The sequence below is a fragment of the Citrus clementina genome, unplaced genomic scaffold (assembly GCF_000493195.1).
Source record: "Citrus clementina cultivar Clemenules unplaced genomic scaffold, Citrus_clementina_v1.0 scaffold_2, whole genome shotgun sequence".
NCBI lineage: Eukaryota > Viridiplantae > Streptophyta > Magnoliopsida > Sapindales > Rutaceae > Citrus > Citrus x clementina.
In genome coordinates this window covers 34,287,572-34,310,914 of record NW_006262688.1, presented here as the reverse complement: position 1 = coordinate 34,310,914, position 23,343 = coordinate 34,287,572, and the positions used below count along the sequence as shown (strand labels likewise).

The window sequence follows — 23,343 nt, the reverse complement described above, 5'->3', positions numbered from 1 at the left end:
GATTCTCTCGTACTCCTTCAGCAGCAGTGATCTCAGTTGCATCAGAATCAGAATTTATAACTCCATCAGATGAGAATTGTTCTGGACAAGGTTTGAGTTGTCGAGAAAATCTTCAAGGCCATTAGCACGAACTGAAGTGAGAATTTGAGACTTCCAGATTGTGTAATTTGTTCTATCAAGTTTAACTGGCGAGGTAAATGTAAATGAGGATGTTGTATTTTGATTTGAGTTAAAAGCAGCCATTAGATCTGGCTCTGATACCAAATTAAGAATGATAGATTTGTTTGTTTACTAAGAAAATGAAAAAGAAAATCAGAGAAGCAGAGATGAAAGAACTTGTATATTATTCATACTGTCATTTGATTAGTTACACATGTTTATATACTACGATCTGGAATATTCTACATTCTGTTTACATGCAAAACAGCTGAGCTAGTAACTGAACTAATTTGCCACATAAGCAGCCACGTCAACATGTATAACAGATTCCGTTTAACTAACTATTTAAACCAGCATGTGACTAATCTCAATTTGACTATCTTAACAAAAGGAGATTAAATAATACGGTTGAGATGATCCATTTGTTTTAATCTCTTAATTTTAAGAACCCTATAGAGCAACATATGGGTTCAGTGCTCATAAACAACTCGGGAAAGGGTGCTGGTTCTATTTTAGAATGGGATGAGCTTGAAGTAAAGGTGTTTCACTGTACCTTGAAAGAGCATTTAAGAGCTTTGCTGTTGAATGTGAAGTAATAAAAAGTATTCATCAATCAAAACATCGTCAAAATCATCAGTAGTTGTTTAAATGAACATTTAAACTTGGTGCAAGAGTACTTTTCCAAAGGGGGCTTTAGAGAAATGGTTATAATTTTTTTTTTTCAGATATATTACAAAGGTTGAACATCATGATAGATGTTACATCTTCTTTACAATATTGCCGCTTTGGTTATTCAACTTCTTAGTTCACTATGACTTGAAGCCCAATAGTATTTTACCGGACGGGAACATGGTCACTCGTTTGAGTGATTTTCGCATTGCAAAGTTATTAGCCGAAGAAGCCATTGTGACATAAACAGAGACCTTTGCCACCATTGATTGTACGTCACCAACTAATTAATTCCAAATAATTACGTTTTGTTACAAGTTAGATCTCTTTTGATTGTCAAATGATGATTATTTGCTTATCTTGAATGAAACTGATAAAAATCAGAGTCAAATAAGTAATGGTACGGCAGAAGGCGGTCAAATGTCAATTTGATTCCTTTTCTTTCTAATTTCTATGCAGCATCTGCTTTCATGGGAGATGGTTCTTCTTCAAACCTAGGTGCTAGCTCGCTCTTGCCTTGTTTTTACTCTTATTTTAAGACAGCTAGTGCAAACAAAATATCGATCATACCATAGTGAAATATAATATAATTTTAATCATAAACTAAAATATCAATCACAATATAATCTCTGCTTTGACCTTATTCTAATTAGCTTTCTTATGAAGAAGTAATGATAAGTTGGCAAACTTTTTGGGAAACAAAGGTTGAATGCTATCAGTTCAAAAATTATTATTATTTTTTTATTTTCAACAATGATACTTTTAATCCGTTTTGTTTATTTTCAAATGGCCTTATGTTACTGTGCTTTCCCTTAATTTTAGATATTATTTCATTCAGGCACTATTATTTAACTAGTTTATGGCTGAGTTATAAATGGTTAACTAAGTAATTTGGTAAAACTAAACTGCAGACATGTTAATTTAAGAGCCAAATTGCTTGCCAATTCCAAAACGGCCGAAGATAGTATAAAAGCTGAAAGATTTAGAACAATTTTCTTCTCTTATTGTTGATGATAAATGTTAATTCATGTAACAGAAAACGCTTTCACTGTAGAGTCTGGGAGAATTATTATTATTCCATATCCGTACAAACTGATTGAATAAAAATACAAAAGTCAATTGCAATTAATGGAAGTAATTAATGTCCGCAATCATATGTTTCCGCACAACAACAATAATTTTTTTGTTATTATTTACTGAAAAAGAAAATGGATAACGACCTGATTTATTGAAGCCCTGCGGCCGTGGTTAATACTCAATCAAGTCGCTCACATGCCTATGCAATCCACAACGAGATTTAAGAGGAATGGAGTTTATTCATTATATTAATAATTTTCATTATTCCTGTTCAATGAAAATGTAAATTTCGTCAATGTCACGTAACAAGAGGATGATCAAAATTTAAGACGTGTTCTCGTCTTACCGCCAAATTGACAAAGCCACGTCAGTTTCATTTTTCAATGACAGTTTCAGTTTTTTCACAAATGTCTTGTTCTTTCTTTTCTAGAATTCTAGTTCAAAGACTTGGGGTTCCGAATTGGGCAGATAGCTGGAAAACGATGGTTTGTTGTGTTTGGTGGTGAGTTGTTGTTAATGACATGGAATCTTGTTTTCCAAGGTTAGTTTGTATTGTGTTTTCATATCTTTCTTGGGTTTCACTCATCTGCTTATACAAATCGCTGTTACCTACTTCTTAGCTTCAGTTTGAATTCATGCTGTTATAACTCCTTATTATTTTGTTCAACATATCTCTCATCGTGTATGACATTGTTACGGCGGTTGTGTAGTGTTGAATTCTTGTTACTTGAATTTTCTGAAGAAATTTGTTACGGTGATTCTGGGATGAAGGAATGTCAGATCAGACGTTCAGAAAATGTACCGGCGAGTGATCCTTCTATTGGGAGGAGAATGTCACGAGGAGATCATAATTGGAATTCAAAATTCGTTCTGCTTAATGGGTTGAAAAGTGATTCTGGCAAGTTTAGCTCTTCTTGTAAGGGAGTCCATGTGGGGAAAAGGCACATGTGGTTTCATAAGAATGTTAGATCTATTGCTTATATTTTCGTATTGGTGGGTTTCTTTTTCCTGCTTGATTCTCTTATGGTGTCAATTTTTGATTCCATAAATCTTCAGCATAGTTCAACCTCAAAAAATTCGAAAGGGCTTAAGGTAGGACTTGTAATTATCTAGCCCAAAATTTTGTTCTGCAGATAAATGACAAGCAGCCATTGATAATTGATTTACCATTAGTGATTAATTGTTATGACGTTCCACTGCATGTCTTTGAAGGATGATGGCAAGGTCGCCCACACTAACAAAGAGAAACCACCTGTAAAGATGTATGGTCGACTTCTAAGTTTGGCTTCCAGTGCTCTTACAGAGGTTTGCTTCATAGATTCCATGTTAGCAGTACATTTACATTCACAGTGCATGAATGGTACTCTTCTTTCCCCTCAAAATCTGAAGCTTTTAATATGCCTTAGAAAGAGTTCAAGCCAAAGAAATCAGATTTGTGGAAGGAACCATACAAGCAGGCGTCTTCATGGAAACCATGTGCTGACAGAAGACCTCCAAATCCAGGTAACTAACAGTTCTTGGCTCCAGATTAATTCATGTAAGTATTCAAATTGTTGCTTCATTTACAGTAACTGACAATTTGATTAATTCCTTCATTTTGTATCATTGAGATAGGGAAACATGACAAAAGTAATGGTTACATAATGGTGAGTGCAAACGGTGGTCTCAATCAACAGCGTGTCGCTGTAAGTATCTAAGCTGCTTTGTTTTATATTCTTTTGACCACCCAAGAGAAAAGAAAGATTTCTTCCATATTTAAAGAAACCCATTTATGCAATCTTTTTGTGGCTAATGTCACCAGTGATTTTGATTTCTACATCATAGACACCATTTGTTGAGTTATTTTCTTTTAGTAGTTATTCAAGTATACCCAGCAGATTTTGATCTAATCCTCATTTTGTGATTGATTACCTGCAGTAAGTGTTTTGAGTGTAGATAAAATCTACACTCACTCTCAGTGTAGATTTATCTACACGCACTCTCTTGCTTTCTTAATTGCAGTTACACACTTTAGTAACACATTGTCATTTCCTGCAGATCTGCAACGCCGTTGCAGTGGCATCTCTGCTTAACGCGACTCTCCTTCTTCCAAGATTTCTTTACAGCAATGTATGGAAGGATCCTAGGTCTGCTATTATATCTGTTATTGTAATGAAAAGTTTTGGTTGTTTGTCATTTCATTAATGTCATTATCTGAGTAGGAGAATATCCATTCCATTTTTCTAGTATTTCTATCATAGGGTGACAAATAATATGGGAAAAATTGCTGAATTCAGAATAATAGATCAAATGCCTGTAGTATTTTCCAAAATATACTTGTAGTTGCAGCCAATTGGGAAATGTTCAAGCAGTTAATGTTTCAGCAGCAAAATGCTCACACCATGTTGTTTTTTAACGGAACTGCAGCCAGTTTGGTGACATCTACCAAGAAGAGTATTTTATCAGTGTGTTGAAGCATGAAGTAAATATTGTCAAAGAGCTTCCTCCTCGTCTAAAATCCATAGATATTGAAGCGATTGGTAGCCTAGTAAGTTATCTTCTGAGCTTCTGTGCTCAGTTCGAATTAACAATGCACACTCCTTTCTAAGAATATTGTTTAAATCATTTGCCTAGCTTTTCTCAGATTACTGATGCAGATATTGCAAAGGAGGCAAAACCCATTGATTATGTTAGAAAAGTACTTCCGATTCTATTGCGGAACGGAGTTGTTCATTTCCTTGGATATGGAAATCGACTAGGCTTTGATCCATTGCCTTCTAAGCTTCAGGTTAAGGACATTCATTTAGGTTTAATTTTGGCAAGATAGCTATTATCTGTGCTTTGTTCATTTTGAGAAATTCTAATCTTGGTGTCATATTCATATATATCTTCTTGAACTTCTTACAGAGACTAAGGTGCAAATGTAACTTCCATGCATTGAAGTTTGCGCCAAAAATTCAAGAAGCTGCTTCATTACTGGTCAGAAGGATTAGGAAGCATGATTCTGCTCGCAGTATGCTAGACAAACAACTGCTAGGGAACTACATGCCTAACATTCCCTCCAGACACCATGAGGTTGCAAGAGGTTCATATAGATATCTTGCTTTACACTTGAGATTTGAAGAGGACATGGTGGCCTACTCCCAATGTGATTTTGGAGGAGGAGAAAGCGAGAGAAAAGAACTTCAATCATACAGAGAAATCCATTTCCCTCTGCTGATTGAACGCTTGAAGAGCTCAAAGTATTTGATTGGTTTTTCAAGTTTTAATTTTCATTTGTTATTCAGTGTACATATTATAGTTTGTTAATCTGTCTCAATTGATGTTTGCAGGCCTATTTCTCCAGAGGAGTTGAGAAAATTGGGAAGGTGCCCGCTGACACCAGAAGAGGCAGCACTTCTTCTTTCTGCTCTTGGTTTTAAACATGGAACTTACATATATCTGGCAGGCTCTCAAATATATGGAGCAAATTCCAGGATGCAGGCTTTTACCAGCCTCTATCCAAATTTGGTAACAAAGGAAACGCTCCTCACACCAAGTGAGCTTGAACCTTTCAGGAATTTCTCGTCTCAGGTAAATTAGTATTAGCTTATTCTTTTGTAATCATCTAATAGTCCGTAAGTTTCCTGCATTTCTTTGGGCAATTGACTTGAAGATGCTTAAACAAGCACTCTGTGTGCCGCATTTGACTTTGGTGTTAAGTAACATTGTTTAAATTGCTCTGCATGCAGCTGGCAGCACTGGATTTTATTGCCTGTGCAACTGCTGATGTGTTTGCCATGACCGACTCTGGGAGCCAATTGTCATCCCTTGTATCTGGTTTTCGAACTTACTATGGGAATGGGCAGGCTCCTACATTGCGGCCTAACAAGAAGAGGCTTGCAACAATTTTGTCAGAAAATAGCACCATAAGATGGAATGATTTTGAAGATAGAGTAAGAAAGATGATTGAGGAAGGTCAAAGGGTACGAGTAAGGGGTTTTGGACGAAGCATTTATCGACAACCAAGGTCCCCAGAATGTATGTGCAGAACTTAGGACATTCTGCAGCTGAGTGAATTTTGAGGCTCTTTTACCCTTCTGAAATTGTTTTCACTCGACCACTACTCCCATGAAGCATTCCATTGAAAATGAAATTCAAATGTTGAACAAGAAATGCCCACCACTAACGTGTCCCCTTTTTTTCTCTGATACTTCCCAGTTTTTAGTCGATGATTCAATAAGTTTTGATCAATGTAAATCATTTTTGATCGACATTAAAGATAAGATTCTCTTATTTTGTTCATTTAGTCATCAGAAACAATGATAACCAATGATACGATAGGAATTTTAGATGGTCGGTTAATGGTTCTAGTGTCATCACAAAAACAAGTTAGATCCTCTTCATTATGGTAACGCTGTCGTTAAGTAAATCAAACTGGTTGCAAGGGACAAAAGAATAAATTATTGCATTAAACCCAAATAATTCGAGTTAAATTTACATATGAGATGAAAATAGGGAGAGAAACCAGAGTCATCATTTCTCTGCCATGCAAAACATATCCATCTCTGTCTCAGTCTTCTCTGCAGTAGCTCGGAGTTATCATTTCTTTTCTAGAAATGACAGCCTCTTTTAATATGACGCTACTTCATGATGGAGGGAAGAAACGGTTGAGGTTGAAAGGGAGGGTGTAGAATTCCTCATTCCGGGTGTCTCCTTTAAATGTGCGGAATTTAACCCACCATGGCATGCCTCTGTCTTTGGCACTGTCCTTGTAATCGAGTGTGTTGTCCAAGAAAACAGAGACAATCAACGCAACAGTTGGAGATGAGAAGAATATGGTGTTCAGGAAGTCATTGAACTGGCCAATAAAAAAGCCCAAGTTAAGGCAGCGATGATTGGAATTGGCAATCTTGACATACAAGCTTAGCAGTAGCAGAAAGTTTCTCAGAAACTTTAAAGAGTCCGAATTTTCTTTCTTCATACAAATTTTTGATCAGCTGAAAGAATTCTTTGCGACGTAGAAAGGTCTATATATTTATTATCTTTAATTTGTTCACACGTAGAAAAATTTATTAAAGCATGAAAATTGAAGAAGTCAAGAAGACAAACTCTCACCCATCCAGCCCTGGTGTGAGCAGGACCATGAAGAGCCTTGGCAGTGTATTCTCTGAAGTATTCAGGAACCGACAAACCTAAGAAGAGGGCTACGCCGGTGATGAAGAGGTTCCTCATTGAGTTCATGTTTGTGAATTGCAAAAATGATAGCCCCACAGAAGCTTTAAACAAGAAGGAATTTAACTGTCAGATAAAAAGAGAAGACAGGATAAGGCTAATACCAAAAGTATCAATATGGAGATCTTGGAACCTACCAACGAGACCAAACAGGACACAGTATACAGCAGCAAAAATGGTGAAGGGGATTGATGCAAAAAAAGCTCCAAATTTTCCTGCGGCAATTAAGAAATTCAGTTAACATGGACAAAAGGAAATGGGTTAACATGGAAAACCGTTTCTAGAAGAAATTGCACATAAAAGTATTTGCAATGCCTTTGCCACTAACCTAGCATTGAGAAGAATATCATAAATCCAGCCGAGATTTGAATGACCCTCCGGCTCCCAACACGAGTGCTTCCAAGAAGCCCCACATTTTCTCTGTTTTTTTTTTCTCCAAATTTAATCAAGTTGCATAAGAAAGCGAGTAATTTGAAAGTAAAACCAAACAGAAACTTACACCGAGACAGAAGAACCGCTCAATGTTCCAAAGAGTCCACTCAGTAGGATCCCAATTCCCTGCCAGCCAATACCACGGCTAAGAACGTGGGCAGGAGGTGGTGTGGCACTTGCTAGACGTGATGCAGCCTTGTATGCTCCAGTTGACTGTCAAGGCAGCAAACTTCACTCTTATTATCGGAGAAAAACTTGAAATCTGATTAAATTTCAACAAGTAGTACCTCAATCAATGAGACCAGAACAGCAGCCATCATCCCAAAAGCATGACCAGCATCAAAGGTAGGAGCTCCCCACTGAAGAGGATATGGGATTTTTATCCTGTTTGCCGCAAATTTCAAGGTCAATGACTCAATAGGAAATATTTTGTATTTCATTACTAGTGTCAAGGAGACTTCCGCAGATTGCAATGGATGCGAAAGTACATGAAGCACATCATAAGTATCAAAATAGTCATGCAGTTCAGAAATGGCATTAGACTAGTTTTCTAAGTTAGGAACAGTTCTGGGTCTTGTTCTCTTTATCGTCAGCAGTACACCTTTTCCCCAAAAGATGTTTATAACTTGAACTCTGTGATTTAGATACTATACAAGTTCCTGCAAGGAAAATTAGAAATGGGAGAATAGTTTGATCTTTATCTATGCATGGGAAGTGTACTAACCATGGAGCAGAAGAAATGAGGTTGGCCTTGTCAGTTCGGCAATTCATTTGGGTAAGATCTGGACGATGTTTATAGGCGCCACTGGCTGTCAAGAGGTGTGCATATGCCCAAATCACTGTAATGGTTATGAGGAGAGCGAACCTCTCCATTATTGGCAAATGTCTTGTCTTAAAATTCTTCAGATACTATAACAGAAGAACAAAACAGAATTAGAAGACCTTTTTTTTTCGGTTTAAGTGCATCAAATGTTGCAATAAATAATTATTCTGAATTTCCTTCACGCAAAGTTCAAGGTATCTAGCCACTGACTTGAAACAAAGTGAAATGATAGATTACATTGTAGCATGCAATGTGCAAGCTAAAATCAATCTCGAAAACCTCTATTTTCCTATTAATCTGGTATATCAATTCTTCAGTATGAAAAAGTCTGAAATTTTGAGTAATTTTTATTAATAATTAAAAAAAAGAAGATAAAAACACCTGTGAGAAGGCTATAAATAGAATAAGCATAGGAATGCCAATTTCTACACACCGTCCAACCTGAAAAAAAAAATGTGAACTACATAAAAAATTCTAATATTTCATCTCAATTTTTGAAATTACTAGTCAAAATCAAAAGACTCAAAAATGTCAATGGCATTTGATAGTTGTTACAATACCACTGGGAAGCCTCTATCAAACAGGCCAAAACCCACCAAGGAAATAACTGGGACCATTCCAAGTGGGCTGAAAAACCTGTAATGCTCAGTTTAACAGTCATTTCATCAATAAACAGTATATAATATTGAAATAAACTTCGGTTAAGATGAAAGTTGCACCTGGAACAGATGGCCCACAGCTGACTATATCCTAAAATTATCTGTATGCTGGATGCCACTATTAGAGCACCTTGCACTGCCCTCATTGTGTTAAGAAATCTCTATAAACACAAACAAGACAATTAGCGATTGCTTTAAGGCATAATAAAATTAATACTCCCCCACAAGATTAGAGTATGTGTGAATGGGGGTGAGCCAAAATTAGCTTTTAGTAAATAGTGGCAGCTGACTTATAAGTGAGTGGCTTTGTGCTTATCTGTTGTAAGATCCTTATGTTACTATTTAACCGAAGAAAAACAAAAACAAAACAAAAGTCATTCAAACATACCCCAGTACAATTATTGAACTCGAGTCAAATACTCTTATTCCACCACTGGTTTGGCTGGCATTTTTAAATTTCTACTCAATCCTGTAATATGTATTCTAGGTACGCTTACAATAGTTAATAGCAAAGGCCACTAGGTGGGTCACACAAAAATTGACTGAAGGACTCTTTTTCGCATCACAATGGAATCCAGCTTCAATAATAAAGCAAGTGCAGAGCTGAGTATAGACTAACCACATGATTATCCTCAATACTCGCCAATGATGGATCGTGAATTATTGATATGATTGGAACCATGAATGCATAAGAACCTCCAACCACTGTTGGTAGCCTAGTTCCAAACAACGTTTGCAGAAGTGTATTAATCCCTTCAACAAAAAGTAGTGTCTGCACCACTCTCACTTTATCTCCCTGAACCATCACAATCAACAAAAAGAAAAAGAAAAAGAAAACGAAAATCAACAATACAAATTGTAAAAAAAGCTCACAGTTAATGTACTTCAAATTTTTTAATTTCTTCAAGATATCCATTTTGTTTCCTAGATCATGCATCAGGCATTATACTGAATAATCACATAATCTGAAACTTGACTCACGTCGGAGCCCCCCATCAAAGGAACAAGAAATGAAGGGATCATCACTGCAGTTCCCAACGCCAAAATGTAATGCTGGAATCCCAAAGCGATAGCCTCCCCTGCATTCAAATGGATAAACAGTTAATAGAAGTGAAAAGAGCTTACAAGCATACAAAACCAAACTGAATGACAACGACCAGTTAAAGATTTGGTAAAAGGCTAAAAATGGACATACCCCATGACGGGTTGGAATCAATACAGTACTCTAAGCCTTGAAGCTGGTCCATTGGAGGATGACTTATCTCTTCTAGTTTTGGAGCTGCCATGGCTTCACAACTTCTCTTAAGCTTCTAAATTCAAATCGGTATCTACCAGATGATTCAAATGAAGATCCAAACAGAGAGAGAGAAAAAAAAAATGGAAGCAGAGAGAGAGAGACTCTCAAAGCGTTTACGTAAACAATGAAAAGCTAAAAAACGAAAGAAGACTGAGAAAAAAAAGAAGAAGCAAAGATAGCGAAAAGAAGGGAGGAAAGATTTGACAGTGCTGTTGCTGCTGACGCCGATGAAGAGAAAGCACAACAAAGCAAAGCAATGTGAATCGCGAAATTAGGCACTTGCCGCCCCGCCCACTAAGCTTCACTTTGTAGAGTTTTCATCCCTATCTACTTTTGATTTTATACTAAAGTTGCCGTTAACTTTTTTGATCTTCCGAATTTGCCCCCCAAGGAACTTCCAAACCCTATGTTACCGTTGCTAGTAAATTTTACAACTCGACTTTATTTGATACTTCTCAGATTCACTTACCAAACTTACATAAAAATAAAAAGTGAAGTAAATAATTCTTTTTTTTAAAAAAAAAAAAAGAATGGGAAAAAAAAGGGCTGGATTTCGGTCTGATTACGAATGAGTGCAATGAAAAATATTTAAATGTATAAATTATCTTGGATTCGCTATGTTTGATTTAACCAACTATTCGGATTCATGAAACAAACATTTTCTTTCAGTCAAAACGAGAAGACAGTCAGTGAATGATGGATGATTCAGGGAGACCACTAAAGTAATGCTTTTAACAAACATTTGGGGTATCATCGCGACCATCTAATTGAGAACAAATGGCCCGGGATCTCAAGATGGGGGGGGGGGGGGGTTCAAACCAAACTTTTTCTCGACTTTTTTTTTATTTTTAATTTTTTATGAATTTCTTTATTCCTTTACTTTTCTTTTTGTTTAGGTTTATGATTATCGTGGGATCGATAAATTAAAAGTTATGATCACCACCGTCCATCTCAGTTTATGAAGAGTGCTTCGGAGGCCTCTCTATCGTACGGTATCAAAATGAACATTTGGGAACCGAAAATCAAGTGGTTCAAATAAAGATTTGTAGTTTTCATGAGGTCTGACAACGTGTGAAAGAGCAGTGACACGATGTACGATCTTTTAACGTCTCCAATTTGATGCAAAGACAAGCAGCTTAGAAATCTGAGCTTTTTAATTTTATGATTTTATTTATTTGTTTTAAGATTTTAGTTTTTTTTTTTTTTTTTTTTTGGGTTTATCTGCATTTTACAGGTATATTTATAGTGACCACTCAGTTGTGATTTTTCGGTGCAGTTGCAGCAATTTTTACGCTATTGACGGTTCTGCGCCTCTGTGCACCTGCTCACTGCCCAGTGCCCAGATAGATTTTCCAAACCAACTTTCAAAAAAAAAAAAAAATTATATTTCGATTAAAAGTGCATAAAACAATGTCACCGCACGTTAGATTCCGGGGAGAAAAAAAAATGTAGTTTATTTCAGCTCAAGGTCATGTTTTTGCTTTTATGTTAGTTTTGGTCAAGCTAAATAAAAAGATGGAAGTTATTAACTTTTCCTGAAGCATTTGAGTGAGGGACGTAGTCAGGATTTTGATCGAGCTGGGGCACATTTAAAATCAAACATGACTTGAATGCGAGACTACGTGTGTGGTAAGTTTTCATTTGGAAAATTGTGTTGTGGACCCCACAAACTCCAAATGAGAGGTTGCCACGTGCATAATCGTGCTTATAGAGTGTGTCCGCATATATCTAATTGAAGTATAATACACTTCTAAAAATTTAGATAGCAATATAAAACTTTACAATTATAATATTTATTAATAATAAATTTACTTATTATGATTGTTAAAGTTAAAAACCCCTCAATGAAATTTTATGAGTTGAATATAATGTATGATAGTTTAATTATCAATATGAGAAAAAAAATATTTTTTAATATACAAGACTAGGTTATTACTTAATTTAATTTTAAAATCTTTTAATAATAACAAAAATATTCATATATTGCAAGACACAGAGCAAACATGAATGCATGATAAAATTATAGATTTTAAAACTAGACAAAAGATTAATAAAAAAATTAAAAATTAGAATTAGGCAGACTTACGACTTATGGGTCACTATTGAAAGACCAAACAAATGATTTTGCTCGAATAGAAAACAAAAAATTAAAGACTAGTCCATTAACCATTATACTAACATTTAGTTATGATTGTTTTTTGTTTTAATATTTGTTCTCGTGTCTTTACTTGAATTTCATGAAATGTTAATAGTTAATTAAATTATTTAGAATTAGACATTTAAATTAGGGATAATATGAAATATTTTAAAATTACTAGAATCACTTTTAAATTTTACAATTCAGCTAGGGAATTTTTCATAAATAACAAATAAAATACAATTTTTTAATATAATCATAAAAAAAAATTTAAAAGCCAACCGGGGCCTCTGCCCCGGTTGGTCCCATGCTGGCTCCGTCCCTGATTTGAGCAACGGTATTGTAGATTTGCCAGTATATATAATATAGTTGAGTAGTTCTGGCGTATCAGAGAAAAAGAAATTATCAATCATCCACTACTAAAGGCTAAAAACACATGAAGACGTGATAGTTAGGTACAACGGGGCAAGATAATTTTGTCCCGAGATTAAAATATTTTTGTAACATTTTGCCCACTTTGTTGGCTTAAAAAGAGATGAACAGAAGGAATAAATTCAGCGAATCCCGCGCCTTTCTTGTTCAAATCATATTAAAAAAAAAAAAATCATCATTCAGAACTAAAGCGGTAAGTTGCGTGGCTTCAGAAGATAAAAAATAAGTTACTCTGTCTCTATTGATGGTACCAGCGTTGAGATGGCCGAGTTGGTCTAAGGCGCCAGATTAAGGTTCTGGTCCGAAAGGGCGTGGGTTCAAATCCCACTCTCAACAGTGATTGCGGGTGAATTAATTTTTTTTTTTTTAAAAAAATTCTTGATTTTTAATATCCTTGATTTGTCGTCGAGTGACGGTAGGCCAAAGGCTGAATTGGAATGAGGAAAAGACCAATGATTAGATACCTAATCCAAGGAGGGAAATTAATTTTACAAGCAGCAAGATAAGAAGAGGGAGAACGTGGGTCCCTCGCCTTCCCTTGAATAACTGCATTCCTTTCGGCCAGGAATTGGAATGTCCCTACTCCCTACAAAGGATCTTGACTTGGACGCGGGGAGAGAGGAAACAACAAACAAGTATCAATGCATTCTTTATAAAACAATGCTAAAAATATCACTTTGTGATGTCCAAATCTTTCTCGCTAAGTATGCTTGTTGTGTGGCAGTTTTCACTTTATCAAGAAGACTTAAGGTCAACATTGTACAAGCTGGACAGCAAGAACTTGAAACTTTTTCAACAAAGCTATTCTCCAATAACTCCATCGAAAAGCCATAGATCTAATATTTTCTTCTATGCTGCGGATCGATGCTGGTAATTAAGTTGGGAAACAGCTGTTAAAAATACATACAACGATATATGTCAACACCATGTCTGAGCAGAGAGACAGAAAAGCAGGCTACTATAATCACAATGACCATGAAACTGAAAATCGAGCATGGGCTAAGAATTCAATTTAGTACAATTTTTGTGATGTAGGATTCAGGAAACTGGGATGAATCTGAACTTTGGTGCCGCAAAGCCATTGCATGTCTCCAAAATCGTGATCATCTATTCTCTCCAGGAAGGATAATAAATACCAGTCAAGATTTTCTCTCCAACTTCCTTTCACTAGATCTTCTTTCTTCTGCCTCTCGCCGCCTTTGCTGCCTGCAATTTAAGAAAAACAAAAAGTGAACAACAGGAATTAGCATCCTTTAAGAGCTTAGCTGCAAGGATTTCATTGCTCATGACACAAAATATTCCAAGAAGTTAAGTCAATTTTCAAACACAGAAGTAGAAAGTGTAACAACAAATATCTACAAATTGTATAACACCCATCCAAAGGTTTACTTTAATCAAGTTCACTGCATTATGAAAGCGGCAGTTTCCATGATCAGTACATGTGCTTATCTCATGCACACACCTCAAAGAGCTTCCTAATGTCATCACAACTATGAAACATTCAAACATGGGCCACTATTAAAAAATCTACTAATTAATACAGAAAGATGTGTAGGAATAGTCTTAATTAAGACTTACGCAAAAGCAGTGTATCCGGCGCCAGCATTAGCCGCAGATAAGATTGCTGCATGAGCCCCAACTGCAGATAAAGAATCTTGCCCCACAGATGGTAGGGGATTTCTACGATCTCCGTCCACCTGAAAACAAGTTGGCCAATGAAAATGATATTTATTGACACCTCTAATATTTTACCGGGAACAGATATAAGCTGTATGTGCAGACGATAACCTTATCCCACTTTGATTTCTTGTTTTGTCTACCATCCCTAGCAACAGCATCCGTTGCCATTGGCACGGACTGCAAACCACTAGCCACTGCAGCTGAGCCACATGTAAAATGACAACTCAATTTAAGAACAGCACTACAAAGTTATTCATACCCTGAAAACAGTTCGCTTCGAAAGAATCTACACTCACCTGGCATAGGTATGTTAGGTTTTTGTGCACCAGCAATTATTCCAGCTTGGACTCCTCCTGCGATAAATTCAACCTTCTGATTCTTTTTATTTTCTTGATCTTTTCTTTCCCTTTCACGCCTCATGTCAGCTTCTGCAGTAGAAAACATAATAATGTATGTGGCAGGAATTAATATTTACCCAGCGCATAAACACGTTAAAGACTACCATTTTAGGTTTATGAAAAAATTTCAACAGACAAGGCTAATAATGTGACTACAAGGACTACTCTTATGAACTGTACAACATAAGACTCAGATATGAGCAGATCTTTCATTGCCACAAAGAAGTGTGTGTGTTTGTGCTGATGATGGGGAAAAAGAGAGAGGGAGAGAATTAAAGGAGAAATTTTGTAGAAGGAACTGTTATTAACCTATTTCATCATAGTAGTCGCTTTTGTCATATCCATGTGGGTCAAATACATCTTTACGGAAGCAAGACCCTATCTGATCAATATCTTGATACCTCACAGCGTGCAGCAAAAAGTCAGGGTTCCTATAATCCTTTCGATTGCGGACTTCAGCATTGAAGCTCTTTCCAATTCTTTTTAATCCTAGAAATTTGTCTATTTTTCTCTGCAGCAACAGAATAGAATGGAACATCAACATATAGTTCATTTAATTGTTTATAACCTGTTCCGTAGCAAATTAATTTATTCTTTCACAAAATACAACAAGCAGCCATTGCCAATGATACTAGAAAGAAAGCCAAGAAAGTAATGCATGCAAGCACAAAAACATAATTCATTATCAAAAGCAACACTGCAGTACTGCAGTGTAAAGGAATATTTTTTCTTTCAAACTACCAATTTCACCCAAATAAAACCAAAGGAAGGTTGATAGCAGAATAGATACATCAAAACTGAATTGTTAATTTTTAAGAGAAAAGATACTTTGGATGTATCCCCTGGTTGTCCACATTAGCGAATCTTCAAACCAACCATTTCTTATTTCGAGTCAAAATGATCACACACCTCTGCTGAGCGTCTTTTAACTGACCAAATAGCCTATGTCACAGACCAACTTAAGAGAATTCCAACAGCTCACACTTGTAACCAGCTTTAAGAACTGGAGCACAAACACCTCTTACGAACTATCTCACTTTTCAGCCTCACCATGAAAAGACAATAACAAATCAAAGTGCCATCAAAAGTGACTCATGCCCCATGAAACCCGAATTCAGCTTTGAAGTATCATTGTGATCTAAAAACTAGCAAAAGAAAAAGCTTTCAAACATTCTTTTTTAGTGAAATTATGATTTATCAACAAAGCCTCAAAAGAATTCCACAGTAAAGATACCTTGCTAAGCCAAAAGATTTATACTCTTCGTTTCACATATTCCTTTCCATGACTGCCTCAAACTTCTTCAAAGAGACAACATAACAACTAAAAACCAGAAAGAAGCCCGAATCCCAATCAGGAAGGACAAATGAATGAATCTGGCAGCCATGTGTCCTATTCTTGTCTCAAAAATATTAACAAATGCTGACTTTTCTGTCAACTAGTAATATATTTACTAGGAATCTATGCTACAGAAAAACCTTTCTACAGTGATACTCTATATAGAAATAACCTCCATATTGTCATTAAAAAAATATGACCCAATTTGAGCCAGTTATGAATAAAAATAAACTCCACAAAGCAATAAATTATAAGTTTTCTAGATCCCGTCTCAAGTAACTTGCCTCTACATGATAATTATTATTTGTATATTGCAAAAATATGTAGATTACATTAAACATTTAACATGGAAGAAAATTTTTTCTAAAGTTATTTGAGACAATGATTTATTCTTTAGAGTTGTTACTGCATTTTTGAACTTGCAGATACATAATAACTCGCTAGTATAAACACCTTTTTTTTAAGCCAAAATATTTCTATCTTTTCAAGCATGTTTACAGCTTCATTGAATTAACATGTGTCATTAATTAATTATTAATGTCTTCACCTCTATATTATTTACACTAAGGATAACTAAGTTAAAATAATAATGTTTAAATGAAACCTCCTTATAGTAATAAAATTAGTTGGTCCCAACAATATGACTGTAGAAAGGTTTTACTGTAGTATCAAGTTTTATAAGACACCATAAGAGTGCCAAGAATTTAATGCAAAGAGTAGCATATGCATCATACAGTAGTTCATAAGAGATACTAAAAACTACTTACTTGCAGCTCTTCTGAGCACTTGACTTTTGGTGGTGGAGGAAGAAACTTATCCAATGGATCAACTTCTTCCTCTTTAACCTCAATAGACTCCTCAACTATCACAGTTTCCGATTCCATCATCGACCAAGCCGTGGCATCAGGTTCTGATTTTTCTAATTGCTCACTTGCTTGGTCATATCCCAAAACTGTCCTTTCTTGAACATCATCTGCTAAAAATTAATTAAAATATGCAAGCACAACACTAACACAATCATAATTCAAATCCAATTTAGAGAAAAATGTACAACAAAAGCTAAACTACGCACGGTGAATGAATTGCAAGCAAATAGACGGAGTACAAAGTATATATATAATGCTCAAATTAAAGCCATACATACCATGAGCGCGGCGAAGGTCAATTTCCCCTTCCTGCCATTAAACAGCACCATCGAATTTCCTCGTCAACAAACTTATCTGAAAAATTCAATATTTGCTCCCGCAATAAATTAAAAATATAAAATTCATTAATAGTACCTCAGGTTCAGGTGACATGGCAACCTCATCGTGACCGTAGTCGACGATAGTAAACCTTCCCCTGCCTCTCCTCCTCGAACCTGAAGCCGCCGGTGCGTCAACATGAGGCTGCAGCGGCGTGGAAGTCTCGTCACCAGCGACCGCATCATCACCGCCGTTCATTCTCAAATCTTCTTCCAAATTTTTCGCCTCTCTATTTCCTTCGTCTTCTTGATTCTCACGCCGTTGCTCTTCTTCTTCTTCTTCTTCTTCCAGGTCTTCCATCTCCTCGTCGTCTTCGTCATCGTTGTACATGGACAGCAGTGCAATTCCTTCCGCTTGTTTCTTCTTCGACGACATCGAATCTATGGTTTTTCTTTTGGGGAAATATCTGACGTTTGAATTCAAATTTTGTTTGATTTAGAGTGGAAGGGTCTGCACTTCAGCTGATTCAGTATGCAGAGGATCAAGAGCAGAGAAGCAGCGCTATTGTTTCTGTTTGGGAATGAATCGGGTTAATGTTGAAAGAGTGGGCTTATGTTTTTGTAGTAAAGACTCGGGCTGGGCCCTAGATATATATCAGTTTTGGGTGTTGCTATTAACACCCCCATCAATTTTACTCGAAACACCCTTCCTATATGTTAATTGCATGCAACGATAATTATATAATTCTAATTAAACGCATCTACTATTTTTTTTCTCTTCAAAACTCATGCATATATTATTTGTTTTCTCTTCAACTATCTCTCTTTGAATATTTCAAAAAGTCTTTTATTTGTCTCTTTTGTTTGTGATTCTTCAATCTTCATCTATCCAATTATTTTATTGAAATAATTTATTTCCTCTTTTTACGGATTCATTATTCTCATATTATTTTTTTAAAAAAATTAGGTATTCTTAAACTTAAAATCTATTTTTAAACTAAAACAAAAATATGTTTATTTTAAATTACTGATTAGCATTATGGGATTTATAACCTAAAAATTTTGTTTGCGTGGAGGATATATAGATAAACGAGACTGTTGAAGGAATTTCATTTTGTTCTAGGTGTGAGAAATCTGGGGTTGAAGAGAAAACAAATCTAAAAAGTTTTCTCTTCAGTTCTTTGTAAACAGATGAGTATTTCATTCCAAAGTGTTTCTCACTTTGGAATTACCAATCAAACTCTTACTATAAACAGCCGTTCTTTTTTCCCACAACACCTTATGGGAGACCAAAACAAGGCGGGGTGTCTAAAGTATTAGAGTATCCGAGGAAGCTTTTCAGAGTACTTGACAATGTTGAATTCGAACAGAACACATGAAGCCATGGACATAAACGTTGTTGTCTCGATTTTTTTTTTCTTTTTTAAAGGGAGCATAAACGTTGCAGATGAAAATTCTTTTTGGCCTCTTTTTAATTATGTTACATATATTTGTTAGCGTTACTATAAAATAAAATAAAATCAATGCACGAAATATAGTGTATCTTGCTTTTGACAAAGTTTATCATGATCATTTCGCAAAGAGCGTTACTGAATGCTACGAGTGATGCGCCACTAACACAGTCCATATACATGCGTCCGTCCCTCTCTATCGCTATATATCATGTTTCACTGTTATTTAGATAGGCATGGAACAATCTAATCTGATTATACACATATCCACATCAACTTGGACGTGCTTTCCTTTGCTTCCGCACGTAATTCCAACCCCACTTTTTAGCTTCATATCAACTTCAAAGTACGAGAAGCAAAACATCCTGAACACAATTGACAATAAGAAGGCCCTTAAAACGATAAGTGACGTTACTGCCTATAAAGTGTTGGAACTTAGCCTTAATTCATTTCATCTTGTTTATATTATGTTACACTATCCAAATCTAGACGAGATCGCATTTTTTTTCCACATATGTAAAGTGGTCTCTAATTACCAAAAACCCTAATTAATAGCATATATATTTACATGCATGGGTATCCCCCTCCCTCTTTCTTTTGCAAAGTTTTATTATCCATAACTAAAGATGACAAGTAAAGCAGTAAAAAAGCAAATGAAAGAAACAAAAATAAAAGAAAAAGACAAAACAAATAAAGATTTAAAAGAAAAGGCCAAAAAAAAAGAGAAAGTAAGTGATGATAGGTGAAGCCGTGAAGCTTCTTAGCTAGAAGAGACAGATCAAAATAAGTGGGATTCTCTGGCCACCTATAAAAGACAACAATTTCCCTCCCACGCGCATCACCTTTGCTTACATTATCCCACTTCTTTTTGTCCACTTTTTTATTTTATTTTATTTTTGTCTATACATCACAAAAGCTGTTAAAAAAAATTCATAATTAATTAAAAATTCTAAACTCGAGAGTCGAGATACAACAGAACATGGTCCCACAATAAGTTTGACTCCGTCAAAATCACCAACTAAGTTAACGAACGAGTTAACTCAGCTAAACGCGAAGATTAACTCAAGTCAGCGGACGGACGTATGTCTTTCAATAAACCCAGAACCTGCTGCATGGTGGGTCGTTTCCCCGGTGAGTCAGCCGTGCATAAGTATCCAACTCGGAGACTCTCCACCATCTCAGCCACTGAGTCACCACCACCGAGCTTCAATCTAAAATCAAGGGCGTCACCTCCAGCTCCCTCCTTAACCAACTTTCTAATCCACATAACACAATCATCTGTCCCCCGCTTTCCAGTCAACAGCTCCATCAAAATGACACCGAAGCAGTACACGTCAGACTCGGGGCTACACGTCTCATTTTCACTTCGTTCTCCTGCATTCTTGACCCCGATATTTCGGAGCCCGAAACCGGCGATTTTGGGCTCCAAGCTTTCGGTGAGAAGAATGTTGGAGGTGACAAGGTGGCCGTGCGTGGAACCCACATGGTGGAGATAGGCCAGTCCCCGCGCTACGCCTATGGCAATGCGGTGGCGCGTGACCCAGTTTGTTTTTTCCGGGGAGGATATGTGGGAACCAGCGCCAAGATGATGATCCCACGTGTCAGTGCTCCAGTCCTCCACGTTGGGCTCCCCCGTCGGCAGCTCGTGTAGCCACCTGTGCAAGTCTCCGTTCGCCATGAACTCGAGTAGTACTAACTTCTCCTTCCCTAGACTCATTAAGTAAAACAAATTTCTTTTTAATCGGTAATAGGAAATATGGCCAAATTGACATAGTAAGGTTTTAGTGCCGAGCAATATTAAATACGCATTTTTTATTAAAAGATAAAACTAATATTCCGAAATTTAATTGAGATTGAAATTACCAATCATCATGAACAACAACATACTTACTAAGGGAGTACAACGTAATAAATAAATAATAAAATCCGTTTAAAAAAATTGCTAAGGGCAGTAATATGTTTTTCTTCAAAAAAAAAATTATGAAAAAGATTTTTTAATTGAACGAAATACTTAAATATGCAAATATTTTAATTTTAATTTTGCGAATATAGGGTTTCTAATTTTGAAAATACGGAAAATTTCAAATTTATGCACCATGCACGAATGAAACATACAATAGTCCAGAATACGAGAAATATCTCTATCGGTAAAATGATTTCAATTTCGACGCATGAGTCTACGGAAATTAAAGCTTTGAATTTTAGCCGACCCGTGAATGCATTAATGATGGTGGTTGAAGCACTGCAAAAAATACAGAACAAGTTAAGAAGATGGACAATTGGGTTTGGGTACAGTACCTGCGATGCAGTAACCGGCGAGAGGCAGCAGGTTGGGGTGTTTAAGCCTAGAAAGCTCATCGAACATAGCCACAGCGTCATCATGATCAATGTCTTTGGCATTGTCCAACACTTTGATTGCCACGTGGAGTTCACCCGGGAGGACTGCTCTGTAGACGGGCCCACATCTTCCCTCCGCAAGCAATGACTCTTTCCCGAAGTGCGACGTGGCAGCAATCAGGTCCTTGAAGGTCAGATAATTCACCAACGGCTTAGAGCACATTATCACTGCAGCTGAAGTTGGCTCTTTGATGTCCGCCATCCATGACGTGCCTGACTCGGTCTCGAAAGAGAACGGCCCTGATTTCTCCACCTTGAACGGCAGCTGTTGATTAACCGGTTTGGAGATTGCCCATTTGTTTCTTCTGGCCAATATTTTCCTCCTTCCACACATGCAAAAGATAATAGCAATCCCGAAAACAAAAACAAAAGCCGATGCACATGACAAACCAATAACCAAAGCTTTGGCTTTTGATCTGTGTTTTTGGACAGCTGGATTGTGTTTGTGGACTATTTTGTAAGGTGGGGTTCTTGAAGAATCACCATGAGGCAAAATGTGATTATTGCTCGGCCTGGGGGTTTTTTTAGTATCGAAAACGAAGCTTCCCCCCTGAATGAAAGCAGACTTGCCAAATTTTTGGTACTTATCATGACCGACAAAACCCGTGAACTTGTTCAATGAAATATTCAAGAATTTGACACCACTAAGTGGGGGGAAATCAGAAGGGAAGGTGCCACTCATCGAGTTGTTTGACACATCTAGATATTTCAACGAGTGAAGAAATGATACGGGCTTTATATTGCCTGAAATTTTGCAACTTGAAATGTCAAGATGCCGTAGCTTGCTGAGATTAGCAAACCCAGATGGCAAAATTCTCAAATCATTATTAGAAACATCAAGAACCATAAGCTTGGAAAATTGAGAAAGTTTAACCAAGTTTGTGAACCTATTACTTGAGAGATTAAGAACCTGAACCGATGGAAAAGGACCATTTCTGGAGGTGGGTTCGAAACCAATGGTCCCTCCAAATCTATTCTTGGATAGATTGACTTGCGTTAAACTTTGAGTAGACCAAAACCAACCTGGAACCGAGCCTTTGAGAGAGTTGTTGGAGAGATCAATTGAATGCAACTCTGACATGTTCCTCAAAAACTTCCATGATATGATGCCGCTGAGATTTCTAGAGGATAAATTTAACTCCCTTATTGGAGTTGAAGGATTAGAACAGTTGAGGTTTGTGGGTTTAAGCCAGGAGATGTTGAAGGTTGAGACTGAGCTAAAAGCTTTTGAAACTAGTTCTTGATCCTTACTGTTGCATGTAGATTGTGCAAGAACAACCAACGACAACGAGAACAGAAACGGCAATCTGAAAAAGATTTTCATCATTTTCTTTCTTTATTCCATGCCGAGCCTGAAAGAAATGAGGACAGGATTTGATTTGACACGAAGGAGAGCTTGCTTGTTCTTGTTTTTATGGAAAGGGGATTTAGTGAAGTAGGAGTTGACGGCTTTAAGTTTGACGAAAGAAGGGGAACAACGGAAGTGGAGTGGTGCGTTGACGGTTGATTTTTAAACAGTGACCGTCGACTCCATTCCATAGAGTCTTTGATTTGTTACAGGAATTATAAAATTTAAGCTGTTGGGGTTGGGGATGCGGTGATTGCTGCAGATATTCCGTGCAAAATGACCGTTTTCACCCGTGATGAATTGTGAAATAACCAATCCAAGCAGCAACGCCAATTATTTTGTTGTTTCGGTTGGACTGGTGTAACGAAACCTTTTGCTTTAAATTTTAGATCCTTCTTGTGTGGGAAATAAGATCATCAGTGGGGTCAATGATCTAATGTTTCCTTCTTCAGTAGGTAATCGTTGTCCGGTGAGAATGTCACTAAAAAACTAAAAAAATAAAAAAATATATAAATTTTAATACTAAAATCTGGCTGACATTATATATAAAGTGCACCTAAGATATCTTTTTATCTTTTTGAACGCTTGGCAGGTTATAATTAGCAGTTTCTCTCTTCAAGTAGGGTTCTTAGGCAATTTAATTGTTCAACTTAAGTCCTTTAATTTCTTTAG

At 36.5% G+C, this 23,343-nt stretch overlaps 4 protein-coding genes and 1 non-coding gene across 8 annotated transcripts; 2 read left to right on the top strand and 3 right to left on the bottom strand.

The window, feature by feature from the left end:
* Positions 1-3,152: 3,152 nt before the first annotated feature.
* Positions 3,153-6,078, top strand: LOC18051247 (O-fucosyltransferase 8). The gene is made up of 9 exons (XM_024191456.1): positions 3,153-3,210; positions 3,316-3,408; positions 3,520-3,590; positions 3,943-4,031; positions 4,312-4,432; positions 4,529-4,672; positions 4,792-5,126; positions 5,217-5,457; positions 5,616-6,078. Exons 3-9 carry the CDS (start codon positions 3,549-3,551, stop codon positions 5,919-5,921), a joined length of 1,278 nt encoding a protein of 425 aa, XP_024047224.1. The 5' UTR covers positions 3,153-3,210; positions 3,316-3,408; positions 3,520-3,548; the 3' UTR covers positions 5,922-6,078.
* A 205-nt stretch (positions 6,079-6,283) lies between these two features.
* LOC18051246 (nucleobase-ascorbate transporter 2) lies at positions 6,284-10,603 on the bottom strand. The gene is made up of 13 exons (XM_006449459.2): positions 10,208-10,603; positions 9,994-10,091; positions 9,632-9,808; positions 9,073-9,173; positions 8,914-8,989; positions 8,735-8,794; positions 8,255-8,439; positions 7,818-7,914; positions 7,598-7,743; positions 7,427-7,518; positions 7,236-7,313; positions 6,982-7,142; positions 6,284-6,724 (listed from the first exon to the last, which is right to left on the bottom strand). Exons 1-13 carry the CDS (start codon positions 10,296-10,298, stop codon positions 6,512-6,514), a joined length of 1,575 nt encoding a protein of 524 aa, XP_006449522.1. The 5' UTR covers positions 10,299-10,603; the 3' UTR covers positions 6,284-6,511.
* Positions 10,604-13,133: 2,530 nt separating this feature from the next.
* Positions 13,134-13,214, top strand: TRNAL-AAG. The gene has a single exon. It is a non-coding gene; the product is annotated as a tRNA-Leu (tRNA).
* A 278-nt stretch (positions 13,215-13,492) lies between these two features.
* Positions 13,493-18,077, bottom strand: LOC18051245 (SAP30-binding protein). Of its 4 annotated transcripts, XR_002907265.1 has the most exons (9): positions 17,573-18,077; positions 17,437-17,467; positions 17,060-17,268; positions 15,266-15,467; positions 14,855-14,986; positions 14,667-14,758; positions 14,457-14,575; positions 13,898-14,084; positions 13,493-13,768 (listed from the first exon to the last, which is right to left on the bottom strand). XR_002907265.1 is itself a non-coding variant. In XM_024191750.1 (8 exons), the coding sequence occupies exons 1-8, from the start codon at positions 17,909-17,911 to the stop codon at positions 14,018-14,020; spliced, it is 1,185 nt and encodes a 394-aa protein (XP_024047518.1). In that variant the 5' UTR covers positions 17,912-18,077; the 3' UTR covers positions 13,495-14,017. The 4 variants fall into 4 exon arrangements, 3 of the variants coding, with proteins under 3 accessions (XP_024047518.1, XP_006449520.1, XP_006449521.1); XM_024191750.1 differs by having other exon boundaries at positions 13,495-14,084; positions 14,667-14,752; XM_006449457.2 differs by having other exon boundaries at positions 13,497-14,084.
* A 1,566-nt stretch (positions 18,078-19,643) lies between these two features.
* Positions 19,644-23,039, bottom strand: LOC18051244 (calmodulin-binding receptor kinase CaMRLK). The gene is made up of 2 exons (XM_006449455.2): positions 21,225-23,039; positions 19,644-20,633 (listed from the first exon to the last, which is right to left on the bottom strand). The coding sequence occupies exons 1-2, from the start codon at positions 22,648-22,650 to the stop codon at positions 19,984-19,986; spliced, it is 2,076 nt and encodes a 691-aa protein (XP_006449518.1). The 5' UTR covers positions 22,651-23,039; the 3' UTR covers positions 19,644-19,983.
* Positions 23,040-23,343: the final 304 nt, after the last annotated feature.

Coding starts and splice junctions, on each gene's coding strand:
- LOC18051244 (XM_006449455.2), bottom strand. CDS start 22,650: ATGATGAAAATCTTTTTCAGATTGCCGTTTCTGTTCTCGTTGTCGTTG. Junction 20,634..21,224: donor CGCCGGTTACTGCATCGCAG/GTACTGTACCCA, acceptor TAATGAGTCTAG/GGAAGGAGAAGTTAGTACTA.
- LOC18051245 (XM_006449457.2), bottom strand. CDS start 17,911: ATGTCGTCGAAGAAGAAACAAGCGGAAGGAATTGCACTGCTGTCCATG. Junction 15,468..17,059: donor AGTGCTCAGAAGAGCTGCAA/GTAAGTAGTTTT, acceptor CTGTTGCTGCAG/AGAAAAATAGACAAATTTCT. Junction 14,987..15,265: donor CGACTACTATGATGAAATAG/GTTAATAACAGT, acceptor TTTCTACTGCAG/AAGCTGACATGAGGCGTGAA.
- LOC18051247 (XM_024191456.1), top strand. CDS start 3,549: ATGGTGAGTGCAAACGGTGGTCTCAATCAACAGCGTGTCGCT. Junction 4,433..4,528: donor TTGAAGCGATTGGTAGCCTA/GTAAGTTATCTT, acceptor AGCTTTTCTCAG/ATTACTGATGCAGATATTGC. Junction 5,458..5,615: donor TCAGGAATTTCTCGTCTCAG/GTAAATTAGTAT, acceptor CTCTGCATGCAG/CTGGCAGCACTGGATTTTAT.
- LOC18051246 (XM_006449459.2), bottom strand. CDS start 10,298: ATGGCAGCTCCAAAACTAGAAGAGATAAGTCATCCTCCAATGGACCAG. Junction 8,990..9,072: donor CTGTGGGCCATCTGTTCCAG/GTGCAACTTTCA, acceptor TGAGCATTACAG/GTTTTTCAGCCCACTTGGAA. Junction 8,795..8,913: donor TTGATAGAGGCTTCCCAGTG/GTATTGTAACAA, acceptor TTTTTTTTTCAG/GTTGGACGGTGTGTAGAAAT.